Below are 16225 nucleotides of genomic sequence, written 5' to 3'. Positions count from 1 at the left end.
GTTTCATTAGCTATTCGCACAAGACCTCTAGGGGTGTGGGGCTCCAGGTGGGGAACCATTGCTCTGGTTAGCATTTGAGGAAGGGAACGGGAGTAACAGCACTGGTGTTTTTAGGACAGGAAATGGGAGAGACCCTGCAGGGACACAGGTTCACTCAGGCGAGGGTTGTATTGGTGGCACTGGGGGTGGGAAGGGAGGAATAGATGGTAGAGACACACCAGGAGGAAACCTACCAGGCCGTGTGACTGACTGAGTGAGGGGTAAGGAGACGGGGAGAACGTGGAGGTGACATATGTGCCCCTCTGGGACTAGGAGGATGGTGAGACGGGCTTATCGGGAAGGTGAGAGGAGAATCTCAGTTCTGGTGGGGTCGGGGTCAGAGGTAAGGGGGCCAGGAAAGAGCCAGAGAGCCACTTCTGTGTCATATCCAAGGCCCCCACTCTTCATAGTAACCACATCCTAAGACATCAAGAAGACCTGTGAACCCAGTACCAAACCTATTCCCTGTCATAGGGCCACCTGTGGAGTCCCAGGTGGCTTCTGCCCTCTCGCCACACGTGTATGTGCCTGCTCTGTTCTTATTCTTATGCCCTGTGTCCTGTTCTGCCTTTGGGGTTGGTGTCACGTGGCCGCTCCACTCCTGCTCCTTGATCCAGTCTCGGGGGCCTTCTTACAGCCTCTCCCATGTTTTACCCAGTTGTCTAGCCCTGCTGACTCTGCCTGTCCTTTCCTGGGTCTCTTGGTTTTGTTCTTCCAAATTTTTGAAAATATTTCTGTTCAGAGGAATAATGGGATCTTGCCAACAGATCCATCACACAGGCTTTTTTTAAGTCAGCAGAATTGGTTGTGATAGCATTCCTCTAGAGCTAGCCATTTACAAACAGTGGCTCGTGGAAAGAGACCAGCAGAAGGATCTGAGTCCAGGTATATTGTAAGCAGACTGACACAGTATAAACTTGTTACTGTTTACTGTGTATTGGAGCGATATACAATTCGTCTGACCACGTGCAGCCTTTCTTTGGAATTTGTATTTGTCAGGATGGGATTTCACCTGATCAATTAGAAAGCCCCTTGCACTCTTGATCTTGCACAGACATTTCAGTCCAGTATATGCAGCTGTGTGTGAGCAGGGTCCAGTGAACAAGCTTTTGTATTTGCTTTGGCTGCATCCCATAATTCTTCGGTCCTCTCTGTTTCTGTGCTCAGGTTGACCCCATGTTTCAGAGGACTATAGCCTCATTCGATGAGTGCAGCACAGCAGGAGTCTTTCTCTCCACCCTCCACTGCCACGACTACAGGAGTGAGCTGCTTTTTCCTTCCGATGTCCGGGTGCTCTCCACTGAGGCCCCTCTCGAGTTCCCAGATTTAGGTTGGGTGGACATGACGGATTTAAAAGGTAAGTACACATGACACCTTTCACCAGAGCATTTCAGCCATCAGAAAAGTTTGCATAAAACCATGGGGTGTGGTAAGCCCATTGTGCCCTTATGTTGCTTATTTCACTTACTCAGAAGGTTCTTCCAGAATGCCAAATTGGGCATCTTTTCCAGAGAAACCAGCTCTCCCTCCTCTCTGCAGCAGGGAGTCTAAGACAGCGGTGGCTAATGTGACTGTTGCTCTTGGTGTGTACGTGCCCCACCCCTCAGGTGCCCCGTTAGCAGCCAGTTCTCAGTCACGTATTGGAGCCTGGGCTAACCCTGCAGGGTCAGAGTTTGGACTTGGGAAAGGGGCTTTAGGAGAGTTTTCCTGAGCCAGAGAGTTCTTGTTCTTATTTGTTACCAATCCAGGGGGTCCTGAGGAGAAGAGGTATTGTGAATTGTTTTCAGACTCCTCTGTGGTGTTCTGAGAATGGCCCTGTCCTGTTGTCAGCCCCTTGTACTATCTTGGTGAGGATTTTAACCTCCCTCCCACCCCCTACCCCTCCATGTGCGTGCCAGCCCCACCTCGGGGGGGGATCATCTGAGAATGTTGTGACAGGCACAGGTGAGGTTGGAGGCCAGGCGAGAATGGCATCGCTGTTCGAGTGTGGAATCATTTTTGTGTGTTGTGTGAACTTGATCCTCCCTCTCCGGTAACACACACAGATGCTACGGTGCCCCTTCTCATCCTTTCTCTTGTTTAAATTTTGCGAAGTTTAACTATTTTGTGCTAAGAGCCTATTTTTCGAGTTTATGCTCTCAGCTGGGCCACTTTTCCTTTGAGGAGGGTAATCCGTAGCTGACTCAGTTTGGGATGAGACAAGCAGCATCACTGACTGGTTGTGCTCTCAGTACACTGGAAGGAAGGGTTTCTGTTTCCCGCACGGGCATGGAGTCCATTTCAGAGTCAAATGCCGGTGCTTCAGGTTTCTACCCTAGTGTTTGCCACGTCTTGGAATGCCAGTGCAGAGCCCGCCTCCAGCGTGGGTGTTCCTGAGCATCTGCCCTGTCCCTGGAGAGCAGTCTGTGACACAGAGCTTGGCGCCAGAGAACAAGAGGGCACTGTACCTCTCTTCTCAGTGCTGCTCTGGTCGTTCCGAGGGCGTGAAGCGTGTGCTGCATCCACCTCTGATCTCTGTGCAATCTTCCTGTCCTCCAGCGCCCTTGCAGCAGTGTGCCGAAGATCGCCAGATCTGCCCTTCCCTGGCCGGCTTCCAGTTCACTAATTGGGACAGTGAAACACATAATGAGGTGTGGTCAACTTTTGGACTTCTAAAGGCTCTGGGCCTTTCTCCAACAGCTGGTGGTTTCAGTGAGATGGCCCAAGATATGTTCTGCCCAATGGGAACCAAAACTGTGGCATTATTTTTATTTAGCCAAGAGTACAGAAAATATTTCCTTTGGCACTTCTTTAGGGACCAAAACCTGGGGGGTAGGAATGGGGTTATGAACTCCAGCAGGAGCACTAGGTAGCCACATGAATCCTGAGATCGGCTTCGTGTCCCCTCTTCTCTGCTTCCCTAGGGTGAGGCAGCCCTGCCGTTCTGGGTGCCCATTTTTTATCAGGTTTACTCTTTAACATGGTTATCCCAGTGGCCTTTGGTCTTAAGCTGCTGTCAAGCTCGAGGAATTTCCTGCTCTTTGGGGTCGAGTCCCTTGGCACAGAGCTTCCTGAGAAATTGTCATGTGTAAAGCTTTCCTCTGTGTATTTTTAGCATGGCCCCCTTTAGCCTGCTTACTACCACTTCCAAAATAAATGATCTCCATGGAAAACTGCTTTCTCTAAACATGCAGTTAATGGATACAGATTCCTGTTCCATGTTTTACAAAATGTGCCTAATAACAATACAGCTTCATCCTGTGCCACACAATATAAACTTCCTCAGTGCTTTACTGTCATGAGAACACTGGCCCTGGGGGATGGGGAGGGGAGGAGGCTGGAAACTGGAATTTAGGGGTGAGAAGGCACGTCCAGTGAGGCCGTTCCCCCGGCGGTGACTGGGGAATTTCTGGGGAAGAGGAGTACTAGAGAAGCCTCTCTCCCCTCCAGTCGGTGTCGGCCCTGGTAGACAAGTTTAAGAAGAATGACGAGGTGTTCGACATCAACGCCGAGGTGGAGGAGAGTGACTGCGGGGACTTCCCGAAGGGGCCCCTGGAAGACGACTTTGATGATAACGATGAACCCGACCACACCACAGCTGGGGATCCCGAAGAAGTCAGGAGCTCAGAGGAGCCCTGCCACGTTCAGAGCTGCCAGTAAGGCTGTCAGGACTGTGGGAATTGTTCCCATAGGAGTTTCCCGTAGTTCTTAACAGAGTCCCTGCTGGGACAATCTAATTTCATCTCTGTGATTGGCTGGACTTGTGCGCCGAGTTGTCCACACAGGCTGAGCCATTCTGACTCACGGTGGAATCACACCTGCCTTGAGTGTTTGCTCAGCCAGCAACTGGTTATAAAACTGACATTGCAGGAGTTTAGGTAGGACTAAAATATGTAAAGTGCTGGAACAAAGTACCAGGGATATAGTAGCTGCTTCAGTGCTGGCCATTGTTACCGCTTGCATTTTAGTAGCATGGAGCGCATTCCCTCTCGACACTGCATTTAGTCTGGCTTTTGACTAAATCACTCCATATCAGTTATAGACAGAAATAGGCTTGTGTGTTGCTTCGAGAAAAAAAGTGGCCCCTGCCTGAAGGGTCAGGCAGAGAGGGGGTTGGGTAGTGCTGGGATACCAGATAGACAGACTGGGCATGAGCAAAGCAGAGAAAAAATTTTTTTTTTGAGGAAGATTAGCCCTGAGCTAACATCTGCTGCCAATCCTCCTGTTTTTGCTGAGGAAGACTGGCTCTGGACTAACATCCGTGCCCATCTTCCTCTACTTTATATGTGGGACGCCTACCACAGCATGGCTTGACAAGCAGTGTCATGTCAGCACCTGGGATCCGAACCAGCGAACCCCGGGCCACCGAAGCAGCACATGCGCACTTACCTGCTGCACCACCGGGCCGGCCCCCGGAGCAGAGAAAATGAAAGAAGCAAATTGAGCATATTGAGTGGGAGGGGAGGTGGGAGAATTGGTCTATAGTGATTTAAATTTTTAATTATTCTAGGAAGTATCATAAGAAAAATCAGATATCATTTGGAAGCGGGCCCCCACAATGCTGTAGAGCCGAGGGCCTCTAAAGGTTTTGAATGGGTTTGGGTGTAGGACGTTCCGCTAGAACGAGCAGACCCTCTGCTAACTCCTGGGCCTTTGGCAGCAGCTTTGCAAGCCCCGGACTGGGGACAGCCAAGCTGGCTTAGTAGGGGTAAAACTTTAGAAGTTGTCCTATAGTTTCCCACTGAAGCAAAAATCCCTTTAAGAGCGTTGCTTGACTGTGTCCAGGATAAGAGATTGCTTTCTTGAGCTTAATTTTTCTGCCAAGGTGGGAAATGATCAGATTCATAATGTCTCTTCAAATCCAAGTAGAGGTCGAGGGACTGAACGTTTGGCACGTCAAGGCAAAATTACCCATCTAGGTCTGTGGGCTCCCTCCTCACTGATTTGTGCTATCGGTATACCTGCAATTTTGTCTCTGCTCCCAACCTATCTTCTAAGAGGTGAGAAATGGTAGGCCAGTTGGTGGGATGAGGTCTTTTAATATCATTTTCAAATGTCAAAGGAGCTATCGCTTTTCCTAAAGAGTGAGGTGACATCTGAGGAACTGAGGGTAGCAAAGGGCTGTAGTCATTTTCATTTTTTTATAACTATAGATGGTTATTTTGAGCAAATTTTGCACAAAAGTCTCCATTTCTCTCCCAAGTTTCGAACAGAACAAAATCTTGGAATCCATCCTACTGAGTGCATTGAGGGCAGGGGCTTAGGTTCCAGTCTCAGGTTTTGTCCATCTTGAAATCCCCTACCCTTGGTATGATGCTGGCCTTTCCTGAGAGCTCAGGAAGTGTTTGAACTGAAGACTTGACTCTGCCATGGATAGCTGTGAGATGTGGGGTAAGTGGCATTACCTTTTAGGGTCTTTTTCTCATCCATAAAATGAAGGGTTGAGACTAGATGATAATAGTACTATCTGATGTTTATTGAGTACCTTACTGCTCTGGATTTGTGCCAGACACAGTGCCGGGTACCTTACCTGCATTATTTCACATCATTTATGTATAAAATGTAATCAATCCTTGTGACAACCTATAATCTGGTCCTGTTATCCCCATTTTATAGATGGGAAAACAAGCTCGGAGAGCTTAAGCAATAGGGTGGAGCTGGGACTCGCTCAGCACCTTTGACCAATCCTGGCTGCACACAATGGGCTTTGGATGGTAGGCTCCACCCCAGACCACTTAACTGAGGGTCTCTGAGGCCAGGCTCTGCATCACTACTTTCCCAAATGTCCCTGGGTGATTGTTCTGTGCACCCAGGGTCTTTGAGGGCTTCTTTAGCTCAAGGTGGGGTAGGGGCAAAGCCAAATTATAAATACAGCGTTACATAAGATGCCCCATGTTATTGGTCCCTGGATGGCAACACTTTGACAAGTGTGCACATCATACATTAAGAAGGATACGTCTGAGAAAGTGCTTTATGTCCAAGAGCATCTCGGCTGCACTCCTCTGTCCTGCAGCAGTGGGCCCGGTGTTCTCTAGCTGGTCTCGGTGTGCGCACACGCCTTTATAAGAGGCTCACTGTGGTTAAAGACCACAGCCTGCTCCGTGCCTGCAAGAATGAGGCGTTCTGCTGCGTGTGCTAGGAGCCAGCTGGGAGGAAACCGTTGACCTGCAGGTTTTAGTGCAGCTTGACTGAACTGGTGCTGAATTGAAGGAAAGGCTGTATGTTTGGGGCCTGGGGTGGGTGGGTAGAAGAAATAAAGAGCTCCTCCACAGGGATTAGAGAAGTTTGATGGGGACACTGGGTTAAGTTAGTTGTTGAGTGGGGGAGTTGGGACCAGTAGGGTTCCCTCCACATAGCATTGTGTATTGAGAGAATTATTAAATGGCTAGAGTTCAGGCCTCCAGGGCCTCAGGCCAGTTTTGGCCCCCCAACTCTCAGAGGATGGGAGCCAAGCTCTTTATAGCTTTGCCCGTAAGTTCCCAATAAGTTCTCAGCCCAACTGCCAAAACTTTAACAGAAGAGTATCCATGAGAATTGAGGGGATGCTGCTGAAGCTGTCTTCTTTCGCCCCCTGGAGTTCACCATGCATACAGTCTAGCTAATAACGTAGGTTAGGCATTCTACAGACTAGACTAGAAATGTGAATTTTTTAGTATATTTTCATTTTTTAAATTATTAATTACACAAAAATACAGTTTCCTGGTTTTTAAGAAAAGATTCTATAGATAAAGGCGAAGTCCCCTTTTAAAGCTTTTTTAGCTTATTCCGTGAGGCGTAATATAGAGGATTGATATTTATGGCTCAATACAGGTAAAAGCCCGTCACCGTCTGAAGTTTCCCTGTTGTCTTTACCTTCAGAGGGCAGTGTAGCAGCACTGATGTGCTTTCTGCTGAGTCAGAGGCCTTTAGGAGAGTGCTCCCTCACATTCTAGTACCTGGGCAGAAAGAGTGAAAAACCAAACCGAAGCCACCATGCTGGACCCGCCAGTTAGACACGTCTCACGCAGCAAAGATTTGAGCTAGATGGCTGAGCAGATGGAGAATGGGGGACCCCAGTCATCTGGGGGACATAGATTAGAGTAGCATCTTTTTCACTTTTAGTAGGAACCACAGCAGGGCTAGTGGAGCCGTCATTTACAGAAGGACGGTGAAGAAAGAATGAGATACTGTCATCCGTGTGGCAGGGAGCCTGAAGCTGGGATTCAGGGAATTGTGGCCAACTCCCCGCTCTCCTGCTAGCTGTGTAGTCTTGTGTAAAAACTGAACTTCTTTATACCTCTGTTTTCTTGTCTCTCACATGGGTAAACTTGTATTTTATGAAGCCCTTTGAAATATCCAAAGTATTTGTGTAGGTATCATCATATTGTTATAAAATTAAGAGAAGCAAAAACACTTGGATGAAGTACAGGCTCAGGAGTTGTGATGAAGTATTTATACTGGGCTTCCTCTAGAAATGTGGCTCATTTGTGGAAAGGTAGGCAGGAAGAGCCTTCACCTGTATCATATGCTGCCTTACATGTAAATACACAATTATGTATATCGACACAGATGTCACTGTACATGTAAGAACATGATTTCATGTGTTTACAGGGAAGAAATGATTCCCCTCGGGGATGGAGACATTAGGACCATGTGCCCTCTTCTTTCCATGAAACCTGGAGAATATTCTTATTTCAGTCCCCGTACCATGTCAATGTGGGCTGGCCCGGATCACTGGCGCTTTAGACCCCGACACAAACGTATGTACTTCTAGATGAAACTTGAAGAAAAGAGATCATGTAGATGACCAGCCAGTCAGTAGTTCAGTTGAGGAAGGGAAATGCCAGTCGTTGTCCTGTTGGATCTCCTGATAAGCTGAAGAAGCATACAGAGATAAGCCAGCCTCCGGCTTCGGCAGTCAGTTGGCCCGGTCTAGGATGAGGGGTCAGTTGAGACTGAGGCCTCTGAGTGGGAAGAGTGAGCACCTGGAGTCGGGAAGGCGGGGCTCATGACTTTGTCCTACCCACCAGCAGCCCCGTGACTTCGAACAGTGGCCATAGGTGGGAATGACCACCGGGCTCAGAGGGCTCACGTAAGTTACTGCACAAGGCAGTACACTGCAGACCTCTGAGGGGCTCTGCCAGCGTCATGTGTTTGCATTCTGTCTTTGAAAAGAAGGGATTAATTAGCATATCCCTTTATTGTGTTTTAGCAAAAACACAAATTATAAGTTACGGATGAAAATTAGGTAAATGATTTGCCTTTCCTGGTGTGTTGTGATGCTCGGACATAAATGCTGTCTTACAGCTGATAAGGCTGCCAGTAGATCTTGGGAGGGGATAAGTAACGTAGGCCTCACACGTGAACAGTGTTGACATCTGTGTCCGTTTCTGCAGACGATGCTGCCTCACAAGCAGAGAACAGAAAGAAGAGTACAAAGAAAGATTTTGAAATCGACTTTGATGATGATATTGACTTTGATGTGTATTTTCAAAAAACAAAGGTTTGTGCTGGATTTATTATCATTTGTGCCTCCTTAAATTACTCTTTGCACTCCTCTTTCCATTTTAGATGTGATTTTTAAAAATTCATTGTAAATTTAACTCTTAGAGTAAACATATGGCTTCATTCTCCCTTCATCCCTAGAGGAATTGAGAAACAGTCCCAAACTCAGTGGCACAGAGAATCAAGTTCAGAATATGAAAAATGTCTAGGAAAATTACTCTTTTATACAGAACTGGAAACTCTGATGATAGACTAGTGCTGAAGCTCCTTCCAAAAAGAAAGTTGACCATTTTTATTAAAGACACCTAAAAACTACTTTTTTCTTTTTTTTAATTACTAGGCTGCTACTATTCTGTCCAAGTCCACTTTAGAGAACCAGAGTTGGAGAGCCACCACTCTTCCTACGGATTTCCACTACGAGACTAATGATCTTGTCCAGCTGCATCTCAAACCAGGCACCAGGGTAAGGCTGCTCCTGCTTCCTCAAGGCCACTGTTGTTGAGCTTGTTTATATCATTGGAGGTATCAAATGGCTGGTAGCATGACTGTCAGACAGTGCCTTTGAGGAAAAGGACAGGGTGTAAGGAGGAATGTGTGTCAGCCAAGGGGAGTTACTGGAAGATCAAGTCTAAAGGGATCAAACTGAAAGATCAAAACTAAAGGGAAAAGCTTATAAGCTAGAGGCACCTAAAGATTTGGAGGTACCTCACCTGGTTAGGATGCTAGATGGACTGAGGCCTACATGCTGAAATGCTAGAGGGATAAACATAAAATCTTTTGTTGAATTTTTTACAAGATGTTAGTTATTTCTTGATTCTCTCACTTTCTCATTGAAGTTGTGGATTCACTGGCCAGATGTCCTCTCCAGCCCACGTTGCCTCCCTCATGATCTAGGTGGAGACTCAAGCCCACTGCGACACCCCAATTACTGTTCACTTCGTTTGCCTGTGGCTCTTTTGGTGATGCTAGTAGCAAGCGCATGTCCTGTTGCCAGGCAACCAGGCAGCGGTTCATGTTAAGTTCTGTTTTATCTGAACTCTGCTCATTTGCGTTCCTGGTTGTTTTCATCTTGTGTCAGGTATACAAACAGCTTACGGTTTCTTCTTCCTCATTTTGCCTGTTCTCTACAAGGTCTTAATGATATGTAAACAGTTCCCTGAAATCATTGATATCTCACATTCTGTTTTTATAAACCAACCCTGATATAATTTTCTTTTTAATCAATACTATTCATTTAACAGAAATACTCTTTAAAGTGTAGAAAGAACTAATATGATGTTATGTGTCAATTTTTGTCACTAAAAAGAAAAAAATGCAGAAAGATGCAAAATGGTAGCAGTAGTAGCAGCTATGGCTACGGTCAGGATTGGTTAGATGCCAGCAGCAGCTTGCTCTAATCTGAAAATACAATGCTGAGGCAGAGGAGCAAGCCAAGCTGCTGGGAGCTGAAGCAAGATAGTAGGACACTTCGCCAAGCCTGGCCCAGCCTCCAGCAGTCTTCTGTGCCAAAAGCCACCTTCCCTCCCTCCAGCCCTTATTTTGAGCGTTTGAAGAATTTGGCCTAAGTGGTAATTTGCATTTTCAGAAGTGAAGGTGATAGAACAAAGTCATTGAATCGTTGCACTCCAGGGGTGGTTTTTTGGGTTTTTATTTTTCCCATTATTGTTTCTTATAGAGAAAAGAACTTCTCCGTCTGATTATCCACAGGACCAAGTTTCCCTGTGTGTAGTAGGGCAGCCAAGCAGCAAGAGCCAGAGATCCCTCATCCTTCCAGCAGAGCAGTAGTAGGAAATGCCTGTTGAACACTGGAAAGTAAACCCTGGATTATTAAACATTCTGTATGGCTAGAGACCATACAGATCAACCGCTCATCCAGTTTAACATCTTAAAGGGTGATTCTGATAGCAACCAGCCAACACACGAGTGGGCACATATCCTTCCTGAAACATCTCTTGTAGGCTGTGGAAAGCTTAGAGTGTGTCCAGAGGAGAGTATTCCAGATGGATAGGCATTTAGGAATTGTGTCACGAGGAACAGTGGAAGAAAGTGGGCATTTCTTAATTCAATAAATATCCATGTTTAATATTATTTTTGGATTTGTACTGCAAAAACATTGTTTTTTGGCTGCTTTTGGAGTATATCATTCTATTAAAATATTCAGTGTGCTTTTGTAAATTGTACGCACCTTTAACCCCATTTTCTTCACCCCGCAGACACATATGCCAGGTAAAAGTCACTGGTCTAAGGGTCTGCAACTATCTGAAGGACTGTGGTCAATAGGCACTCCCAAGAGGGGAGACAGACCTGTTCTGCGAGGCTCTGGAAGGCAGAATAAGAGACCGTGGGTGTAACGACGGGGAGAAGAGCTGGGTGTTTCTCCCTGTAGCTGTGTAGGGAGCAGTGATGGCCCCACGAGTGGGCAGGCTGCTTATGACTGACACCAGTGATCGAGTTTCCTATCAGAACTGTTCAAGCAGCAGCAAGTTGACTTCTTTTCAGATAGCTATGGGCAGTTTTATTTTTAATGAAGGAACCCTTTTTCAAATAAAATTGTGTGCAGACTTAATTGCAACCCAGCTGCTCTGGTTTGTGTGGGACAGACGCAGGCTCTGCGCCCTGCCACGCTGGGCTTGCTCTAGCACGGAAGTGTGCAGTTGAAACGTCGGTTGGATTAGATGACTTCTCAGGGCCCTCACAACTCTAAAATTTTAGGACATTGACCGTAGGGACTAAGATTATTTCCCCAACCTCTCGTAGTAGCTGCTTTTCTAGAAATTGCTTTCTGTACTTGTTCTTTCCTTCATTCTAGTTACTTAGAATGGCCCAAGGCGAGAGGACAGGGACCGTACATTATGAAGAAATTGGAGACTATGATTACAACAACCCGAACGACACCTCCAACTTCTGCCCTGGATTACAGGTAAAGGGGGAAGAGCTCGTCCTCTCTCCTAAGCAGAAGAGTCTCTTTCCTGCTCCCCATCTGCCCCTTTCCTCTATAGTGGAAGGCTGTAGGAAATGCTGAATCACGCGGCATTTACGGCTGCCTGCCCTGCCCCAGGCCTCAGGGTACTGAGCAGAGCTGAGACAAGAGCCACCACCTTGGCCTGCCTCACTTTGAGCCCTGCGTGCAGGAAAAGGTGGATGTACTCCAGGAAGCCAGTCAACGTGAGAGGGAGTCTTCACCTGTGCAAAGCACTCTTTTTGGCTATTTTGGGATTTCAGAGGAAAAGAAACACTCCTCCTGCTCTTAGGAACTAATATTTTGCCTGGGGAAACAAAACATATACATATGAAGATGGTGTGTCCTAATGAGGTACATCTCAGGAGACCAGGCTTGGAGCTCTGCTTTGGTTCTCATGCTGTGAAATTGTGCAAGCTACCCTTCATCTTCAGACCTTGGTTAGACTAAATAATCTCAATATTCCATGTGAGTCTGCAGGTGGGACAGCAAATGTAAGTCACAGATGGGGAAATATTGGCCTCATCTTGTCCCTGTGTGTGGGGAAAGGGAAAAGAATTGGAAGAAGAGTTTATTCACATTATTTTCTCACTCGGAGGAGAGTTAGGTAGTTATATTTTTATGAAACCCAGACTGATCTCTGACCAGTGCCTCTCAAACTTTGAGTGTGTGTAAGACTCACCTGGAGAGCCTATTAAAAAACGAGTTCCTGGGCCCCACCCCAGAGATCTGATCTGTTCCCACTGGGCTCCGTCCCAGAACAACTTCTCACCTGCTGCCGGCCGGCCAACACGTCACATCTCTGGTGTTTCAGGAATACTTTCTGTAAAATGGAATCCTAGATTTGTTAGAAGCAAAGGGGACACTGTGGCAGTTGCGATTATTGAGTTCCTTTTCTCACTCCAGAGGTCTTAGTCAATAGGTACCTCCCTAGTAGGGTTTATGTGCAACAGGAAGATAACTAGAGGCACCTAGAAGTCCATCTGAGGCTTGACTCACTGCTGCTCTGCTCTTGCTATGTAAATACAGAGTCTGTTTCGAAGGTATTTCTAAGCCCCTCAGACAGCTGCTTCCAAACTTGAGCTGTTTCCTTGCCCAGGCTGCAGACAGTGATTCTGAAGAGTCAGATGACTTATTTGTGGGACCAGTTGGGACCCTTGACCTTACACCTGATCCTCACCATCCACCTAAGACAACACAGGAGAACGATGACCTGCCTGAAGTCCAAGGATTAGATATCACCACTTACGGGGAGTCCAATCTGGTAGTGGAGCCTCAGAAGGTAAAGATAAAGCCAAGAATTATATTTTGTGTATATATATTTTTTTCTTTCTTTCTTTCTTTCCCCTTTTTTTTTTTTTTTTTTTGGTGAGGAAGACTGGCCCTGAGTTAACAACCATTGTCAATCTTCCTCTTTTTGGTTGAGGAAGACTGTCACTGAGCTAACATCTGTGCCAATCTTGCTCTATTTTGTGTGTGGGACGCTACCACAGCCTGACTTGATGAGCGGTGCATAGGTCCATGCCCAGGATCTGAACCCATGAGCCCTGGGCCACTGAAGTGGGACTTGTGAACTTAACCACTATGCCATTGGGCCAGCCCCAAGAATTATATTTTATATTGTTTGCCTGAGATCTGTTTAATTTGCCTCCTGTATTGGTCTGAGCTTGATTTGTTTTCTTCTCACTTTTAACCTGTTGCTCTCCAAGTGGCTGATTCTTGCATAGAGCTGTAGGGAATGAGCTGATGCTAATTAGCCGTGTGTGAAACTAGGCATCTCTCCAAAGTTCGTGATCAACCATAGGACTAGGGGTGAGCCAGTCACACAAGTAGAGTTGTGTGAATGAAGGCTGTAGGCAGTAAACATGGGTTTCTGTGTTGCTTGGGTGTGGCCAGCTATTTGGCTCTGGAAAATCTTGGCCAGATTCAACTCATTGAATTCTTTTTTTGTTTGTTTTTTTTTCCTGCTTTATCTCCTCAAATCCCCCCTGGTACATAGTTGTGTATCTTAGTTGCAGGTCCTTCTAGTTGTGGCATGTTCACTGAATTCTTGTGCATTAAGCATCTATGTGTTCCATACCAGGTGACAGGCCTGGTGCTTTCGTATGTATTGGACTCATTTATCTCTTTCACACTGGAATGCCAGGTTAGCTTTAATGTAGATTATACTTGATCAAAAAGAAATTAGATGGAAGTGAGGGACTCTATGTTAGTATGTCCAAAGAAAGCTCTGTGACTCTGTGGTTTTAACTAGATTTTCTTCGAGTCCAGACTTTCATTTTATATTGAGTTGATGGTAAATGTTTCTTTCATTTGCTTACTTTTACTTTGTCACATACCTATTTCAGGTAAATAAAATTGAAATTCATTACGCCAAGACTGCCAAAAAGATGGACATGAAGAAGTTGAAGCAGAGCATGTGGCATTTGCTGGCAGACTCCTCAAAGCAAGCAGATGCCGAGGTAACGGGCCGTGCTTTCTCTCCAGGTGCCTGGCATGTAGGAAGGGGGCGGCTGATGTCTAAGGCTGCAGGATGAGTCTAGCTAATGCAGAGAGCGTTCATTCAGAAACACGAGGAGGACATCACACCTCTGAGAGAGAAAGGAACTGCTCATATGAGCAGGCAGGTCACGCAAAAGGTGATACAGATGGTAAACTGGTACCCAGAAGGTCATTCAGCCTTGCTGGTAATCAAAAAACACAAAGCATCTTTATGCTGCTTTAAAATCAATGTTTTTCAGTATGAAGTTGAGAAAAAATTGGACTACTTATTCGCTGTTGGTGCAATTTAAGTTGATAAATGACCCTTTTACATAGCACATTTCTAACATCTCAGGAGCCATAAAATGTTTAAGCCCTTTGATTTAATAATTCTGACTTGGGAAATGTATTCTAAGCAGGAAAGAAATGTAAAAAAATTATTCTGTCAAATTGTCTCTTTCTCCTTCAGAGCAAGGTGAAAGCTTGATTAACTTGTTCCAACTAGGTGGACCTCTGAGTTAACTAGAATCCCTCCATCTCCTCTTCTGCTCAGAGAATGTTTTGAGCTTTCCAAACCCAACCCATTGTCTTATACCCTCTCCTGCTGGCTGAGAAGTGAAAATTCATGGTTTGATCGAGGACCCTGAGCTGTGTAGTTTTGGATGTCAGATAAAGCTTCTGTCATATTCACAAGGTTTTATCAAACTCAAATGGAATGGGATGCAAATGTAAGAGAAATGTGCTTTTTAACAAGTAGGAAGGGGGTTCTGCTTAACCTTTGAATTTAAACAACTTATACTCTCTTCTCCATGGAGTCTGGTTAATTAAAGGTTTATTTAAAAAAAAAAAAACCAACCTTATATTAAGAAACTATTCTAACACATTTAAAAGTAGGGAGAACATAGAATAGTGTAAGGGACACCAACTTCCAATAATTATCGGTGTTTTATCTATCGTGTCACCCAGTGCTGTCCCCACTACCTGTATACGTTCTGAGTTATTTTAATGCAAATACCAGACACACCCTTTCATAGCTGTTTGCCTGCCGGCAGAGAGGCAGCCCCTGTTTTGTGCCTGTGTGTGTGTGTGAGTGGAAAGCGTGAGTCTACTTTTAGATGTGGATTCTGTGCTGCCCTTGCCTATGGAGTCCAGTTGAAGCTATAAGTGGTCATGGCTTATTGTTTTGTCATTTCTTTCCCTTTTTTCACAGGGACCTTAGAAGCCTTTTTGCAATTTTTCCTTTACTGGGATTGTGCTGGCCATTGACATCCATGTTTACCATCATTTGGTAAATGCCAGTGTCATGGTCCAGGGCTGCGGCACTGAGTCCCTTTTGTGAATCTTTTTTCTTCAAAATATAACTGAGAAATTGTTTTGGTTTTGTTCAGATATAGACTTTTCTTTTTGGAGATACAACTTTGCAAGTTTATGTTGCTCTCTCAAAAGTGACCTGGTCCCAAATGTGTGATGTGTAAATGTCCTCCTTCTGTTAGGCAAACCACAGAGAAACTGGAGAAGAGGAGCAACCGGTGGAGGTGGCCAACGGGAAGACGCTCAGCAGGCTCACAAAGGACCTGCAGAAGAGGTGTGTGCCAGCAACCGTGGGGACGCTGCCGTCTCCTCCGGGTCCCGGCCGAGAGTGCTCCAGCCTGGGCTGTCAGTGAGACCCAAGCCCCTGCACCCCGCCTGCTGTTTTAACACTCCTAGCAGCTCTTCTCTTCTCTGCATTGATAAATGAGTTAACATAGACTAACTTTAAAAGGCATTTTTCTGCACTAATCGCTGGAATGGAATAGGCGATATTTTATTTCCAAATGAGAAACTGGACAAACCTGCTTGTAAAATGTATCTGAAACATTTCTTTGTTTCTCATTAGTTTATTCATCAGACATGTGTATCTACACTTGATGAAAGAGCCTTTGTTTCTAGCATTGCATTGCTCCTCAGCCTTTCTCTAAGATCACGTGTAGAATTGCAGTGACCTGGCTAAATGCTCACCTCTTTGTTTCGCAGCCTACCTCCCGTCATGGCTCAGAACCTCTCTGTACCTCTGGCCTTTGCCTGCCTCCTACATTTAGCCAATGAAAAGGTGGGTAAATCTGGTAAGCACAGGAGTATTCTCTATTTGTGTCAACCTGTTTGAGCTTTTTATTAGATCTTTCATGGGCAACCTCATAGGATATCTTAAATACAGTGACTTATGCAATACTTTTAACCCAGAGGATTGACCAGGCACCTTGAAGTACCTTAGAAAAAGGCCATCAGGTGTGATTAGCAATGAAA

At 45.8% G+C, this 16225-nt stretch overlaps 1 protein-coding gene across 3 annotated transcripts in view; it reads left to right on the top strand.

The window, feature by feature from the left end:
- The window catches only part of NCAPH (non-SMC condensin I complex subunit H), a 33753-nt gene that overhangs the window by 14065 nt on the left and 3463 nt on the right, over positions 1–16225 (top strand). For all 3 annotated transcript variants that reach the window (XM_044772897.2, XM_070511710.1, XM_070511711.1), the window contains 11 exons: positions 1207–1396; positions 2578–2669; positions 3469–3674; positions 7609–7757; positions 8394–8500; positions 8843–8965; positions 11312–11422; positions 12561–12743; positions 13810–13923; positions 15436–15527; positions 15956–16031. In XM_044772897.2, the coding sequence (XP_044628832.2) occupies positions 1207–1396; positions 2578–2669; positions 3469–3674; positions 7609–7757; positions 8394–8500; positions 8843–8965; positions 11312–11422; positions 12561–12743; positions 13810–13923; positions 15436–15527; positions 15956–16031 (1443 nt within the window). The remainder of the gene's footprint in view (positions 1–1206; positions 1397–2577; positions 2670–3468; positions 3675–7608; positions 7758–8393; positions 8501–8842; positions 8966–11311; positions 11423–12560; positions 12744–13809; positions 13924–15435; positions 15528–15955; positions 16032–16225) is intronic.

This window comes from Equus asinus, chromosome 6, assembly GCF_041296235.1.
Source record: "Equus asinus isolate D_3611 breed Donkey chromosome 6, EquAss-T2T_v2, whole genome shotgun sequence".
NCBI lineage: Eukaryota > Metazoa > Chordata > Mammalia > Perissodactyla > Equidae > Equus > Equus asinus.
This window is presented reverse-complemented; position numbering and strand designations above follow the sequence as displayed.